Here is a 15666-nt window from a genome sequence, read left to right as displayed (position 1 = left end):
TTCAAGAAAATATTCTATTTATTTATTGATTGATTTAGCTACATTGCATTTTTTTCTTATAATTGAATCTAAATAAATAAGTTAAACTTATTAAACTTTATAATTAATTTTCTTTAAGTTAATTAGTAAATTAAATGTAAATTTAACATTTTGTAATGTTTTTTATTTAAAAAAAATAAGAAAACAAATAAAATATATTCTGTATTTTATTCAAATATATCCAAATCATTTGAAATAATATATATATATATATATATATATATTATATATATATATATATATATATATATATATATATTTTTTTTTTTTTTTTTTTTTTTTTTTTTGCAATTCCTAGATGATTTTCATTACTACTGTAGTATAGTAGGATTGTATTTTACTGTATTAGAATAAAATTTGAAATAATAAAATTAAGCGTATATTACATTTTATTGTTTGTAGTTTAATTTAAATACATGTACTTTATTTAAATACAATTTGAAATATTAATACATTGAAAAAATGCAATTATGACAATTAAATTAAAATTTGAAATATTACAAAAATATATACAAAATTGTACCTTTTACATATTTTTTTTAAATAATATGTACAATAATATATTAAATTATTTAATATATAAAACCTGTTTTTGGACCATTAGGTAAGTTTTTTTTTTTTTTTTTTTGCAATTCCTAGATAATTTTCATTACTACTGTAGTATAGTAGTATTGTATTTTACTGTATTAGATTAAAATTTGAAATGATAAAATTAAGCGTATATTACATTTTATTTTTTGAATTTTAATTTAAATATATGTACTTTATTTAAATACAATTAGAAATATTAATACATTGAAAAAAATGCAATTATGACAATTAAATGAAAATTTGAAATATTACAAAAATATATTTTCTTGTCCATTAGGTTTATACTACATTTATCATTGATGTATTATAATATTTCATATTTTAATTTAAAGAAATGTACTTCTTATAATATTTAAATCATTATGTGAAAAATGTGAAATATTAATAAAATTAAGCCTACTGTATATTTTAATTTTTTGGATTTTAATTTAAATATATGCACTTTATTTAAATACAATTTGAAATATTATGAAAATGGGAAACAAATTACAATTATGACAGTTAAATGACAATCTTAAGTTAAAATATGTGTACTTTATTTAAATACAGTTTGAAATAGTAATAAATAAAAAGGCAATTATGACAAATAATGACAATTAAAATAGTTAAAATGTATTTATTATAATTTTTAAATTTAAAATTGACATTTTAATAAAATTAAGCCTATTTTGCATTTTATTTTTTTCATATTTTAGTTTAAATGTATGTACTTTAAATACAGCTTGAAATGTCATGAAAATGAAGTCTATTTTTTTTTGTCCATTAGGTTATTATTTCTCAATATTGTTTTTATGAAAATTAAACATTCCCCACAAATTGATATTCCGTTTATAATTGATGTATTATCATTTTTCGTATTTAAATGTATGTACTTTAAATACAATTTAAAATATTAGGAAAATGGAAAAATGGCAATTATGACAATTAAATTAAATATATTTCTTATAATATTCAAATCATTTAACATTTGAAATATTAATAAAATAAATCCTATTTCATTTTTTTTTTATTTTTCGTTATTTAATTAAAAATATGTAGGCTACTTTATTTAAATACATGAAGAATATTACTTTTTTATGTTTTCATTTGTTGTATTTTAATGTAAATATATGTAATTTATTTCAGTACAATTTGAAATATTAAGAAAATGAAGCTTATTTTATTATTTGTCCATTAGGTTGTTTTTTTTCCCTCAATATTCTTTATGAAAATTAAACATATTCCCCACAAATTTATACTACATTTATCACTGATTTATTATTTAATTTAAATATATGTACTTTATTTAAAGTGTTAAGAAAATGGACAGTTAAACACTTTACCACATATTTATACAAAATGTAACCTTTTTACATATTTTATTTAAATAATATGTACAATAATATATTAAATGATTTAATGTATAAAACCTGTTTTTGGACCATTAGGTAGTTTTTATTTTATATATATATATATTTTCATGACAATGAATACTTTTTTTCTCTCTTTTTTTTGCAATTCCTAGATGATTTTCATTACTACTGTAGTATAGTAGTATTGTATTTTACTGTATTAGAATACAAAAGGTACTGTAATACAGTGTTTTCATGAAAATTACCACATTAAACACTACTAAATATTAGATTACAGTAATGAGAATGAGATTTTGTTTGCTATACGATAATAAGACTTAAGGGCAAATGTGCTTAAACAATGCTAATGCAAACAATATAAATAGGTTGTATTTTAAGCAAAATATCTTTTTTTGATCATTTTAATTTTGATTTGAAATCTGGCCCAGACATGTTCTTGACAGGTTTCAATTCAAGTGGACAGAAAACAGCTGTCACGCCAACCAGCAAACAACAAATTAATGGTGTGAAAGCGCCTTTTTATGTCCGTGTTTATTTCTAACGTCTTGCAAACTCCAGAATACAGAGAGAAGATGTAGGAGAGCGTGTTTGTCTTGTGTTGCGGGGTTGGCTTGATGTGCGAGAGGTTTGTGTGTGTTTTCTTATGTTTTATTAGCGTGTGCGTGTGGGTGTATGTGTGAGTCGAGAGAGATTCTGTGTGTGTGTGGGAGGAGAAGGGATACTGGCTGCCTCCGTGATTGTGTGTATTTGTGTGTCGGTGTATATGTGTGACTCACGTCTGGCATGCTCACTGCTCTGTGGCAGGGTTTAGTTTCACCGAGAGAGAAACGCTTCCAACTTAAGACATTCGGGTTAAGAGTGAATTCCTGACTCCCCCTGGTGGTTCAAAGTGTTACTGCCGGAGAAATCTACCTCGTTTTCGATCTGACCTTTAACATTTATGTCAGGCCCACAGGATGAATAAATAAGCCGAATAAACCTAGAAGATGGACTAGATATGAATGTTTGGAGAAGTTCTTAACAACTGAACATTGTGTGGTGTATCATTACGTGCAGATTACCTGTTTTCTGTTTTTAAAAAAATGCAAATAATTAACTAAAAGTAAAAGGAGGCAAATGCTTCTTACATTTTGTTGTGAACAGGAGTGCATGTTATTCCAAGCAAGAAAAACTGCTGAAATAACTTTCGTTTTCAATTGACATCAAAAACGCTTTATTTGTCAAGTCTTTTCACATCCCAGTTAATTCTTGATGGATAAAAGACCTTTGCTACCTTTTTTTTTTCTTGTTCACTCTTAAATGAAGGTTTCAAAGGGGGATTTTCACAGCAATGCCATATTAGAACCATTTTTTGGTTCCATAAGAACCTTTCCGTTTTTGAAACAAGCATTTTTCTTAGTGTGAATAACGTTAACAATCTAAAAAAACATGTTCCACTCAAAACGTCCAGTTGTTTTCCATATTTTAAAATGTTTACTGATTAAACATCCAACTAAAATGTATAAACAGGAAGCCTGTTTCTGCCACTCAATACAAAATAAAAAAGGTAATTGCAACTTTTTATCTCACAAATCTGACTTTTTTTTTTTAGAAATGTGAGGTTAAAAGTCAAAATTCTGAGAAATAAAGTCGCAATTCTGAGAGAAAAAGCCAGAATCGCGAGATTAAAACTCACAATTGTGACTTTTTTTCTCAGAATTGCAAGTTTTTATAAGAGTTTTATAAGATATAATTCTGTTTATATCTTGCAATTCCGAAATTATAACATATAATTGCGAGTTATTAAGTCAGAATTCTGAGATATAAACTCGCAATTCTAAGTACTTATCAGTCTTTTTCCCTCTTAAAATTGGACTTGTGATTGTAAGTTTAGATCTCATAATTCTAAGAAAAAAAGTCTGAATTATGAGATGTAAACTTGCAATTGCAAGAAAAAGTGTAAGGTTTTAAAAAAATGTTGTTAATTTTTGTGCAGTGGCAGAAACAGTTTTTTTTAAAGACCAGATAACTTTAAACAACTGTTCTATTAATGTTTCTGGATAAAGGATTCTTCATAACTTTCAGAGAACCCTGCCAGAAAGTAAGCTAAAGCTCTAAGAGTCTTTCCTGTTCAGCTGGGTTTCTGGAAATGCATCAGATTATGGGTATAAAGTTGGTTGTGAATACCATTTCATGTTGACTTTAAATACCTAAAAATGAAAATTCTGTCATCACTTAATAACTTAAAGAGGTTGCCAAGGTTTACTAAATTGTGGACTAGCTTTGTACATGTTTCTGATGTTAGTTGAAGGTTTTCCCTGTCTTTTTCCAGTTTGACCAGAATTGTGTCCGTTTTGAATCGTTGTTACCAAAAGCGAGACATTTGAGGAAAAAATAAATGATCAGCTGTGGGACTATATTCTGTCATAAATCACATAACAGTCATTCCTGAAAGTTCTACCATCCAAAATAAAATTACTGGTTAATATATGCTATTGCAGCTGGAATTACCGCGGCTGCTGCTACCAGACTTGCCCTCCAATAATCCTTCTACACCAAGGCAGTTTGACTGCTGGTTCAGAGCCAGAGCCTTGTTTCAAATCTTTTCTTTGCCTTTTGACAACCAAAACACCAGCTCGGAACCAGGAAAAGTGGTTCATAAGTAGGACCAAAACATTTCTGGTCTAGAAGTAAGAACCGCTTGCATCAGAGGCTGGGGGCAGGGTTACCATGACCGACAAGACGAACAGAATGTTTTTAAATAGCAGCTAAACACGAAACACGTTGAATTCGCCAGTTTGGATGCTGATGTAGGTTCGCAAAGCCATTGTTGATATTAGGCTTGTTCGTGATGTGTCGACGCTGCACGGCATAGTACTGAAGAGCAATTTAAAAGCTTAAAGAGTCATCTGCTCTCCAGTCGCACTTGTGGTGCTTTGGTGTCATGCGCCGATCGTTCTGTGCGACACTGATGCATCTCGAGCAAGCCTGGTGTGTTTGGCGCTGCTGCATATCGTTGCTGGGAAAGATATTAAGATACATATTCAGTGAGCTGGCTCTGTGGTGGCTCTCTACACTCAAAAAAATAAATAAAGGTACTTCACAATGCCATAGAAGAAACTTTTGGTCTAAATGGTTCCATAAAGAACCTTTAACATCTGAAGAACCTTTCTGTTTCACCAAAGGTTCTTTGTGGCGAAAGAAGGTTCTTCAGATTATAAAACCGTAAGAAAGAGATTGTTCATTAAAGAACCTTTGACTGAATGGCTCTTTGTGGAACCAAAAATGGTTCTTCTACTATGGCATCACTGTGAAGAACCTTTTAAAGCACCTTTATTTTTAAGAGTGTAGCCTGTGGAAAGGCAAATGGGTTCTAAGGGTCGTTAGTTGAACCAACTGTGAACCACATTAGCTCTAAACTAGCACCCTGTTCCTGCTGGTGGAGAAGGGGCCAAATGGGTCCTCGCCCATGGGTTTAGGATACGTCCATTCCAATTACAGGGCCTCGAGACCTGTATTGTTATTTTTCAGAAATGGGTAATTTATGCCCCTAATGCCGTCCTTGGATGTGGTAGCCATTTTTAAGCTCCCTCTCCAGAATCACACCCTGATTCCCTATTACATGTGTTCACCATGGTAGAAGCCTAAAGCACAATCAAAAGTTGATAGGGCAGACATTCCAAAGAATCGTCACCGACACATAGGGTGCACGATTGACCCGAGGTTATCTACATTGACTGAAAAAAATTTTTTGATCCCCTGCTGATTTTGTACGTTTTCCCACTGACAAAGAAATTATTTTATAATCAGTCTGTAATTTTAATGGTACAACAAAAAAATCCAGAAAAACGCATTTCAAAAAAGTTATAACTTGATTTGCATTTTATTTAGTCAAGTAAGTATTTGAACCCTTCGCAAAACATGACTTAGTACTTGGTGGCAAAACCCTTGTTGGCAATCACAGAGGTCAGACGTTTCTTGTAGTTGGCCACAAGGTTTGCACACATCTCAGGATGGATTTTGTCCCACTCTTTGCAGATCCTCTCCAAGTCATTAAGATTTCGAGGCTGACATTTGGCAACTCAAGCCTTCAGCTCCCACCACAGATTTTCTATCCCATTTAATGCCCTGGCTGAGGGAAGGAGGTTCTCACCCAAGATTTGACAGTACATGGCTCCGTCCATCGTCCCTGATGTGGTGCAGCTGTTCTGTCCCCTTAGCAGAAAAACACCCACAAAGCACAATGTTTCCACCTCAATGTTTGACGGTGGGGATGGTGTTCTTAGGCTCATAGGCAGCATTCCTCCTCCTCAAAACACAGCGAGTTGAGTTGATGCCAAAGAGCTCAGCTCATTTTGGTCTTATCCATAAATTGGTCTCATCAACCACAACACTTTCACCCAGTTCTCCTCTGAATCATTCAGATGTTCATTGGCAAACTTAAGACAGGCCTGTACATGTGCTTTCTTGAGCAGGTTGACCTTGCGAGCATTGCAGGATTTCAGTCCTTCACGGCGTAGAGTGTTACCAATTGTTTTCTTGGCGACTATGTTCCCAGCTGCCTTGAGATTATTGACAAGATCCTCCTGTGTAGTTCTGGGCTGATTCCTCACCGTTCTCATGATCATTGAAACTCCATGAGGTGAGATTTTGCATGGAGGTCTTGTAGCCCATTCCAGCCTTGTGTAGGTCAGCAGTCTTGTCCCTGACATCCTTGGACAGCTCTTTGGCCTTGACCATGGTGGAGAGTTTGAAATCTGACTGATTGCTGACTTCTGTGGACAGGTGTCTTTTATAAAGGTAACAAACTGAGATTAGGAGCACTTTCAATAAAGTTTATACATGCTTTTGGTCCGTGAACTAGATCTCACTCAGGATGCGCGCAGCTGTGGAAGTTTGACCAGGACCGGTTCCAAAATTAAATCACTGAGGGTGCTTCACATATAGGCTATTTTTGTCATGTCTATTGCTTTGGTTATCACTGTGTCAATCACTGCTATTTCAAGAGTGAATCCAGCACAAATATGTGTATGTCATTCCCGAAACTTTGCATCATGTATGTGTCCAGTTCCATTCAAATTCTGAATGGATTATAGTCTAGAAAGTGAACAAAGTGTGCTCCCTTTATAATCACTAAAAAGTGTCACTCTTGTCAGTTTACAAAGTTCCATTATAATCAATGAAGCTCTCTAAACTACACAATGTATCTCTGATTTACATCACGTCTACACTTACAAGCATGCAAAACTGCACTTATAATAGCATAATAGCATAAACTCAGGTGCTTTCAGTGGTGAGTGAATTCTGACAAACTAAAACATGTCTGATTGGCAATTGTGTTCAAGAAATTAACAGATATGTATGTAATTTGGCTACATCGCTCAGCACTGCAAAAATATTAGATATTTTGCCATCTTTAATTGATTTTGCTTTCGTTTGAAGATATTTAGCATCCTCTAGTACCTGTAATGACCGGTTTCATTTTTGGGTGAACTTTTCACCTTTAAGTGGAAGATCTCTTCTATGGAGTGAGTGGCTTTCTTTAAATTACTCTTTCATTGTGCCTTATTGTGTCTTTATAACCCATTGCTTCAGTTAGCCTAATTTTATGGACTTTTGTGGTAAACTGATGGAGCGCTAATAGTTTTGCTCATCAAATTTCCTTGATGTTATACTTTCAGCAAATTGCAAAGTACGATGGTCAGTTTAAAAACACTCCCGAGGGGAATGTAGATCGGAAGGAGAAGAGAATAAAGGCATAATCACTAATGGGCACTTATGGACTATTGGAGTGATACTCAAACAGTTTGTTTGCATTTATGATTTCCAGTCAGAGGTGAAGCATTTTTACCTGGTTATAAGCAGTGAAGATTTCAAAACTCACATTATGTACTATCATTTGGTAGAAATTGCCATTAAAAAGCAGTATGCTCATATCATTTCATCACAGACGCATCAAATAAAGTGGTTCACAGGTTATAAACACTCAGAATTGAATGCTTACATTTACAAAGGTTCATATGCATGCTCAAACCTGCACTCTCGCAATTTAGTAACCTAGTTATTGTCGTTAATATTTTCAACGTGCTTTTCTCATAGGAATCACCACTGTTCTCACGATGACAACCCTCAGCATCAGCGCTCGTCACTCTCTGCCCAAGGTCTCGTACGCAACTGCCATGGATTGGTTCATCGCCGTGTGCTTCGCTTTTGTTTTCTCCGCTCTCATCGAGTTTGCAGCTGTGAACTATTTCACCAACGTTCAAGCAGAGAGAGCAAAGAGAAAACAGGCCAAAGCCGCTGCTGCCGCCGCAGCCACTGCCAAGAGCTCCACATCGTCAGGCAAAGCTAAAGACACAGAGGAGGTTCTACAGGTGAGATGATGTTACACACATTACAAAGACTACTTATACATTATAAAACACATAGCTCTGGCTTGAGTCATGTCTGAAAATGTGTGAAATAGCTGTTACGCTGTACATGAATTCAATTATTAATGCTCCACGTTGTGCAGTTCGCATACTGCCTTCAAGTCCTCTTGAGAGGTTCCTACTTACTTGCGAGCTCGAAAGACATTGGAAAAAGTGGACCCATTGGTGAATGTATTTATTATTGTTTACTTCTTTTTTTCCACTTATCAAGCCTTCAATTCTGCCTTCAAGTCCTCTGGAGAGGTTTCTACTTATCGGCACTTAGAAGCCTAAAAAACATTTTCAGTAGAAAAAGTGGATGCATTGGAAAATTTCTATTTAAAAAAAATAAATAGACAGACAGACAGACAGATAGAAAGATAGATAGAACACTTTTCACTTACCTACAAAAGGTTTTCAGGATTGCTGTGACAAAATGTGCATTAGATGTGTAATTGATGCTTTATGTATATTATCATTCTGCCAAATAAGATTAATGGGAAGTGTAGTTTGCTCACCCATGTCTGTCAGCTTATTACGGCCTCTAAGTTAAGTATTTTATGTTTAATTGCTATTTTTCATTAGCTGAACACAAAACACAAGCAAACTCAATTAGTTGTATTTGTTAAAGTAAGTATTACATTAAAATCAATATTTTTCATTTTGCCTAAAGAAAATGAAATCCGTTTCATAACCCATTAATTTAAACTGTCATGACAGTTAACCACATTTTTATATCTAAATTATCATAATGTCATTATCCTTATTCTCAGTGATGACTCTCATTAGTTTCAACTATAATTTTTTACAGTATTTGTTTTTAACAGTAATTATAGTGATACACATGTCACATTTCACGTCTGTTTTTGTCTCCCCCTGTCATTTTGTGATCTTTTGGTTTAGCCCTCATTTGTGTAATCACAGTCACCTGTGTTTAGTTATCAGTTACCCTTTATAAGTCTCTCTTTGAGTTCAGTGTATTGTCGGTCCTTAATGTTGTATGAAGTGTGTGAAGATCTCTGTTCCTGCCTGTTCCTCTTGAAGATTGATATTAAATATAGTTGTTTGTTTGAATATTGTCTATCGTCTCGTCTCGTCCTGCACGCAACCGTAACAGAAGGACCAACCGAAACCGTTCACGGCGTCTTCCCCTGCGTTTCTTTTCCGTTTTTTTTGTATCAGTGTTTTATTTATTTTTTTCCCCTCATGGATGACCCCAACGTCCTCATTATCCTCCTGGAGCAGGGGAACCGCTCTCTCGAGGACCACACAAGAGACTTTGTGTTCCTCGCACCGCTGACACATTACTCGGACAGCTGCCTGTGCACGTTCTATCGTAAGGGACTTAACACCAGCACCAAAGCGCAGCTGTCCGGGGAGGGTCCTCGAGAGAGCATCGCCGAATACATCGAGTGGGTGCTGGCGTCCTGTAGATCTTCCTGGACTGTCGGCTTTATCGAGGAGGACGTCAGCCCCACTCTTGACCCAGAGAGCAGCAAACCACCACCCCGACATGCAGAGCACGAACCCGAGCACACCGCGGATGAGGGACTAGAGCCGCGAGCGACAGAGCCAGAGCCCTCTCCGACTGATCAGGTGCGTGAGCCGGATTCTACATCTGCGACGGTGGATTGCGACGTGGAGCAGGTGAAGGAAATGGAGAGCCCTGCCCACTGCAACACCGCTGGGGGTGAGCTGGAAGACATCTCTGGGGACTTAATTGACTTCTTTTCCGAAGTTGTGGAGTATAACACGCCTGATTTAATAGACTTTTTCTCTGAACCCCTGGCTTGCATGAACTCCCCCCCCACCCGCCCTCGTCTGTCTGGATCTGCCTGTTCCCCGCTGGTTCCGCCCAGCCGTCCTGAGTCCCCGCTGGTTCCGCCCAGCCGTCCTGAGTCCCCGCTGGTTCCGCCCGGCCGTCCTGAGTCCCCGCTGGTTCCGTCCAGCTGTCCAGAGTCCCGGAGTTCATCAGCCAGTCCCCTTGCTCACCCTCAGCCCACCATCCATGCAGTGGGCTCGCCGCAGGGCTGCCATTCAACATCGGTGGCAGGGCTGGAGGATCCCTCAGCTCCGCCTCCAGCCTCGCAACCCTGATCTCTACCTCGGACCTCCGACCCTGCGGCTCCACCACGGCTCTCTACGCCCTCAGCTCCACCGTCGCCCGTCGGCCCACCAGCTCCACCGGGCTCCATCGTCCTTCCGGCTCCGCCTTGGTCAGTCGTCGACCATCCGCCGCCTCGGGACTCCACTCCTCTGGCTTTGCCTCGTCCCTCTGTCCCTCCGGCTCTGTCAAGCTCCTCCTTCCCGTCAGCGTCGCCTTTGTCCTCTGTCCCTCCGGCTCCGCCGCGGACCTCTGGATCTCCGCCTCCACCTCGGCCCCCAGAGCCTCCGGTTCCGCCTTGGCCCTCCGGATCCGCGGTGTCGCCCTGGTCCCTCGGCTCTCCATCTCCGCCTTGGATTCCTCTGCCAACTGCTCCGCCTCTGTCGGTCGGCCCCCTGGAGTCGGCGGTCCTTCCTCCACCATGGCTCCTCCCTCCGTCAGCTCCACCGTGGGCCGTCATCCTGGCTGCGATCTGGGTCCTGCTCTCCTGCTTCAGGTCCCTCCTGTTTTCTCCCTGGCTCCTCCCACCGTCGTCGCCCCCTTGGACTGTCGTTTCTGTCACTTGGACTTTTTTTTTGGTCCCCCTCCTTCGGTTGCGTCCTCCGCCGAAGCCCCCTCCCTCATGGACTCAAGGTTTCTGGTTTTCCGCCCCTCTCTTCTTTTTTGTTTTTCTATGGCGCGAGGACGCGCCTATTCGGAGGGGGGCGTAATGTCACATTTCACGTCTGTTTTTGTCTCCCCCTGTCATTTTGTGATCTTTTGGTTTAGCCCTCGTTTGTGTAATCACCGTCACCTGTGTTTAATTATCAGTTACGCTTTATAAGTCTGTCTTTGAGTTCAGTGTATTGTCGGTCCTTAATGTTGTATGAAGTGTGTGAAGATCTCTGTTCCTGCCTGTTCCTCTTGAAGATTGATATTAAATATAGTTGTTTGTTTGAATATTGTCTATCGTCTCGTCTCGTCCTGCACACACCCGTAACAACACAATAGTAATTTGTTATTTACATAAAATCTATTTTATTTAAATGTGTTTTCTTTTTAAATACCCATGAATTATAGACAGTATATCAGATGTATAAATACTTCAACTTTGTTACATTGTAGTAATGTATCATAATTTTTTTCCACATTACCTCCACAATTGTCATAAAAATAATGTCACAGTTCAAATAATTTTAGTAGTTTTTAAATAGGCTACATTTTCGTAATGCAAAATGTGATTATGATTATGTGATTATGTTTAGATTTTCTTTCTAGATTTTTTGATTTTGTGTTTTAAACTGGACCTGTTCATGACAGGTTTTCATTAGATTCAGCCAAAATGCCCCTGGTTTTATCTTATAATTGCAGTTCACTTTTATTTATTACATTTATTTAGGTAGCTTTATTCGTATGGATTAAAAAGTACAGTATGATGTGTAAAAGCAACGCACAAATAAGTAAAGGAACTAAGGAAGGAATAACACCAATTTAAAGGGATAGTTCACCCAAAAATAAAATGTACCCCATTATTTACTCACCCTCATGCCATCCTAGGTGGTTTTCTTCTTTCAGACGAATACAATCAGAGTTATATTAAAACATGTTCTGGCTATTCCAAGCTTTATAATAGCAGTGAATGGGTGTTGAGATTTTGAAGTTCAATAAATAAATCATAAAAAGTACTCCACATGGAGGCTTTCTGAAGCAAAACTATGCATTTGTGTAAGAAAAATATCCATATTTATTATAGTTTAAAGTAAGTATGGATATTCTTCTGACGCAAACACATCAATTCTCTTTAGAAGATCCATACTTTTTATGATGGATGTATGCGCTTTATTGGACTATTGGACATTTTTTTATATAACTCTAAGTGTATTTATCTGAAAGACGAAAGTAATAAACACTAAGGATGGCATCATGTAAATCATGGGATAATTTTCATTTTTACTTTAAATGATTTGTTCACTTTCAGAACAAATATTTACAGATAATGTACTCACCCCCTTGTCATCTAAGATGTTCATGTCTTAATTTCTTTTCTCTGAAGTTTTTTGAGGAAAACATTTCAGTATTTTTATCCATATAATGGATATGTATGGTGCCCCTGAGTTTGAACTTCCAAAATGCAGTTTAAATGCAGCTTCAAAGGACTCTAAACGATCCCAGCCGAGAAAGAAGGGTCTTATCTAGCGAAACGATCGGTTATTTTCAAAAATTGACAATTTTTATACTTTTTAACCTCAAATGTTCGTCTTGTCTCATCTCTGCGTAGTCTGTGTGATCCGGGTCACACAGTTAGGGTATGTCGAAAAACTCCCATCTCGTTTTCTTCCCCAACTTCTAAATAGTCCTACATCGCTGCAGAAGTACTGACCCAGTGTTTACAAAGTGAACATACAAAGAAGATCAAATGCCCTTCACAAAAAAAGCGTTGTAGGGCGATTTTGAAGTTGAAGACGAAAACGAGATGGGAGTTTTTCGACATACCCTAACTGTATTGACCCGGACTATGCATGCGCATCGCAAAGATGAGACAAGACAAGCATTTGAGGTTAAAAAGTATATAAATTGTCTTTTTTTTTTTTTCAAAAATAGCCGATCGTTTCGCTAGATAAGACCCTTTTTAGAGCCCTTTGAAGCTGTGTTTAAACTGCAATTCGGAAGTTCAAACTTGGGGGCACCATACACATCCATTATATGGAGAGAAATGAAATGTTTTCCTCAAAAAACATAATTTCTTTACGACTGATGAAAGAAAAACATGATCATCTTGGATGACAAGGGGGTGAGTACATTATCTGTACATTTTTGTTCTGGAAATGAACTAATCCTTTAAGTCATTTGTTTTTGCATTTTTGTGCATTTTATGCATTGAGTAAGTTTCATTACAGCTGATGGGACAGCACACTGAGAGTGTGCATGTGAGCTGTGGATTTTGTCTTTTGCTGGGATATCGTGCGTAAGCTGAGATGGCGGATTAGAAGTGGCACATGCTGACAGCTGTGAGACTTAGTGAGAGTGTGTCTGTCAGACTGTTGACGTGATGTATTACGGGCCTGTTTTTTAGTCGTTTATTTCTGCAGGCTGTTAAAGATGTTAATGTCCCTTATCTAATGGTGGCTCTCTGTAAGCTTTTCAGATCACCAATATTTCTCTTCCCCCTTTTCTCCCTCTCTGTCTTCTCATCATAACACACGTTTCTATTTGCAGAGTAGAAGGATGGGAATCTTTATGGTGAATGTGAAAGTCTCAGCAGATGCAGGTTAACGGAGCTCGTATGACTCAGTCAGTGAGCTCAACGCAGCAGGAACTACTGTACGTTCGACTTCATACACATTACAAATAATCCAGCCTGGGAATTCACAGCACTTTTTCAGTGCTCACATCCCAAATGCTTCATATTTGGAATAATTAAGATTTTTCTCTTCTGCTCACCGAGGCTGCATTTATTTAATCAAAAACAGTAAAATGAGTAAAATTGTGAAATGTTATTACAATTTTTAAGAACTTTTTATGTGAATAAATTTTAAAATTTAATTTATTTCTGTGATGCAAAGCTGACTTTTCAGCATCGTTACTCCAGTTTTCAGTGTAATCATAATTCAGAAGTTTTATAGATTTATAAAAAAGTATGTATATATATATATATATATCAGTGGCGGCTACTGGTCTGTCAAATAGGGGAAGCTCATTTTCGATCTAAAAAAAAATATTAAACTCTGTAAAAGTGAAACAAGGAATGTGGTGTATAATTGTGTGAAATGTATGATGAAAATCAAGCAATTTCGCCAAGCAAATATAAAGAAATAGGTTGCAGCAGTTTTTATTTCGACTGAATTTGAGAAATCCGCGATGGGACTGAGCGCGAATAGCTTCAGCGATTCCTTATAGTACAAAATCGCTGTCAGTCAAAAGGAGATGCAATCTTTCGACAGACCCTCCAATCATCACGCAGAAGCTCGGAGTCCAGGCCAGCCCACTCCTCATTCACCTCCAGAGACGCTGAGCGTCCGTGGGCGGGAGATAATCGCAGCGTTTATCCAATGGCCGTCTAGTAGTGATGGGATTTATGGCTCTTTGAGGGGATCCGGATCTTGGCGATCCGTTCCTTTCAAAGAGCCGTTCAAAAGAACGGCTCTTTTGGCTCTTTCTTTTTAAATATTTAGTCAGTTTTAAGAAGCCAGTTTGGGGGCATCTCAGTTTATCCTGGAAATAATCACTGGGAGGAATTATGAGGTGAGATTTGTAGTCAAATAATTAAAACTCAGATATCACACACCAATATCTGAGTTTGAATTATTCTGAAATATTGATTATTACCTCATTTGTCATGTGTGGACTATATTCCATAGGGTTGCACAACATCCCTCTGCTGTGCTTAGACAGTGGCATCACTATTTTGGATTTACCTTTAGTACAAAGTGTGTTGCTGCGTCCCAATTTGCATACTTATACTATGCCCTTAAAGTATGTACTCTTTTTGTGAAGAAAAAGTACATACTTTTGAGTATGTAGCAGAAAAGTAGGCAAGCTTTGGGACATACTACTTTGTCTGTTGCTTAGTTACCTAAATCCTGTCACTGTTTAAATCGCCCTGTCAGTTAATATCATCTACATTTCGTTTAATTTGATTTCCTACCGTATTAGAGAGAAATGAAGAGGCACATTCTTATACTAGTCTTTTATGCCGAGAACTTTGCTCGTGTTTGCAAAATGATGCATTTAAAGTTAATGACCAAACCTATCATTATAAAAGTTCATAATGTTGCTGCACATTAAATATACCATGGATAACATTATTTAAATATTTTTTATTAGGTTACACATTGATTAGTTATCTCAAAAAACCCTTTCTCTACCTGTCCGTTGGTAGCGCGTATCCGCCATGTTTGTAGTTTTTAAACAATTTTTATGCGTGTTTGTAGTTCTAATCGGATCCTCGTTCACCGCGCAATGTGTTGTGGGCAATATTGTGCATTGATCCGCACTTCGAATTCTTAAATTAAGTAGTAGACCATCCGGGAATAATTTTTGTGCATCTGTGTGAAACACGCGTAGGAAAAAAGAACGACAGAAAGAACGGCTCCCCCCCAGCCGCGACTCGGCTCCCATCGTTCATGTTTATGAGCCGTTCAAAAGAATCGGTTCGTTCGCGAACGTCACAACTCTACCGTCTAGTTTCAAAGCACTGAAAAAAAAAACGTTC

General features: G+C 37.1%; 1 protein-coding gene across 1 annotated transcript in view; it reads left to right on the top strand.

The window, feature by feature from the left end:
• The window catches only part of gabra4 (gamma-aminobutyric acid type A receptor subunit alpha4), a 62447-nt gene that overhangs the window by 37610 nt on the left and 9171 nt on the right, over positions 1-15666 (top strand). Inside the window, 3 exon segments of the mRNA XM_073820123.1 lie at positions 8061-8266; positions 8268-8308; positions 10231-10249. Coding sequence (XP_073676224.1) covers positions 8061-8266; positions 8268-8308; positions 10231-10249 — 266 coding nt within the window.

Source organism: Garra rufa, chromosome 16 (assembly GCF_049309525.1).
Source record: "Garra rufa chromosome 16, GarRuf1.0, whole genome shotgun sequence".
In the NCBI taxonomy this organism is placed as follows: domain Eukaryota; kingdom Metazoa; phylum Chordata; class Actinopteri; order Cypriniformes; family Cyprinidae; genus Garra; species Garra rufa.
The sequence above is the reverse complement of the archived record's forward strand: the minus strand, read 5'-3'. Positions and strand labels throughout refer to the sequence as shown.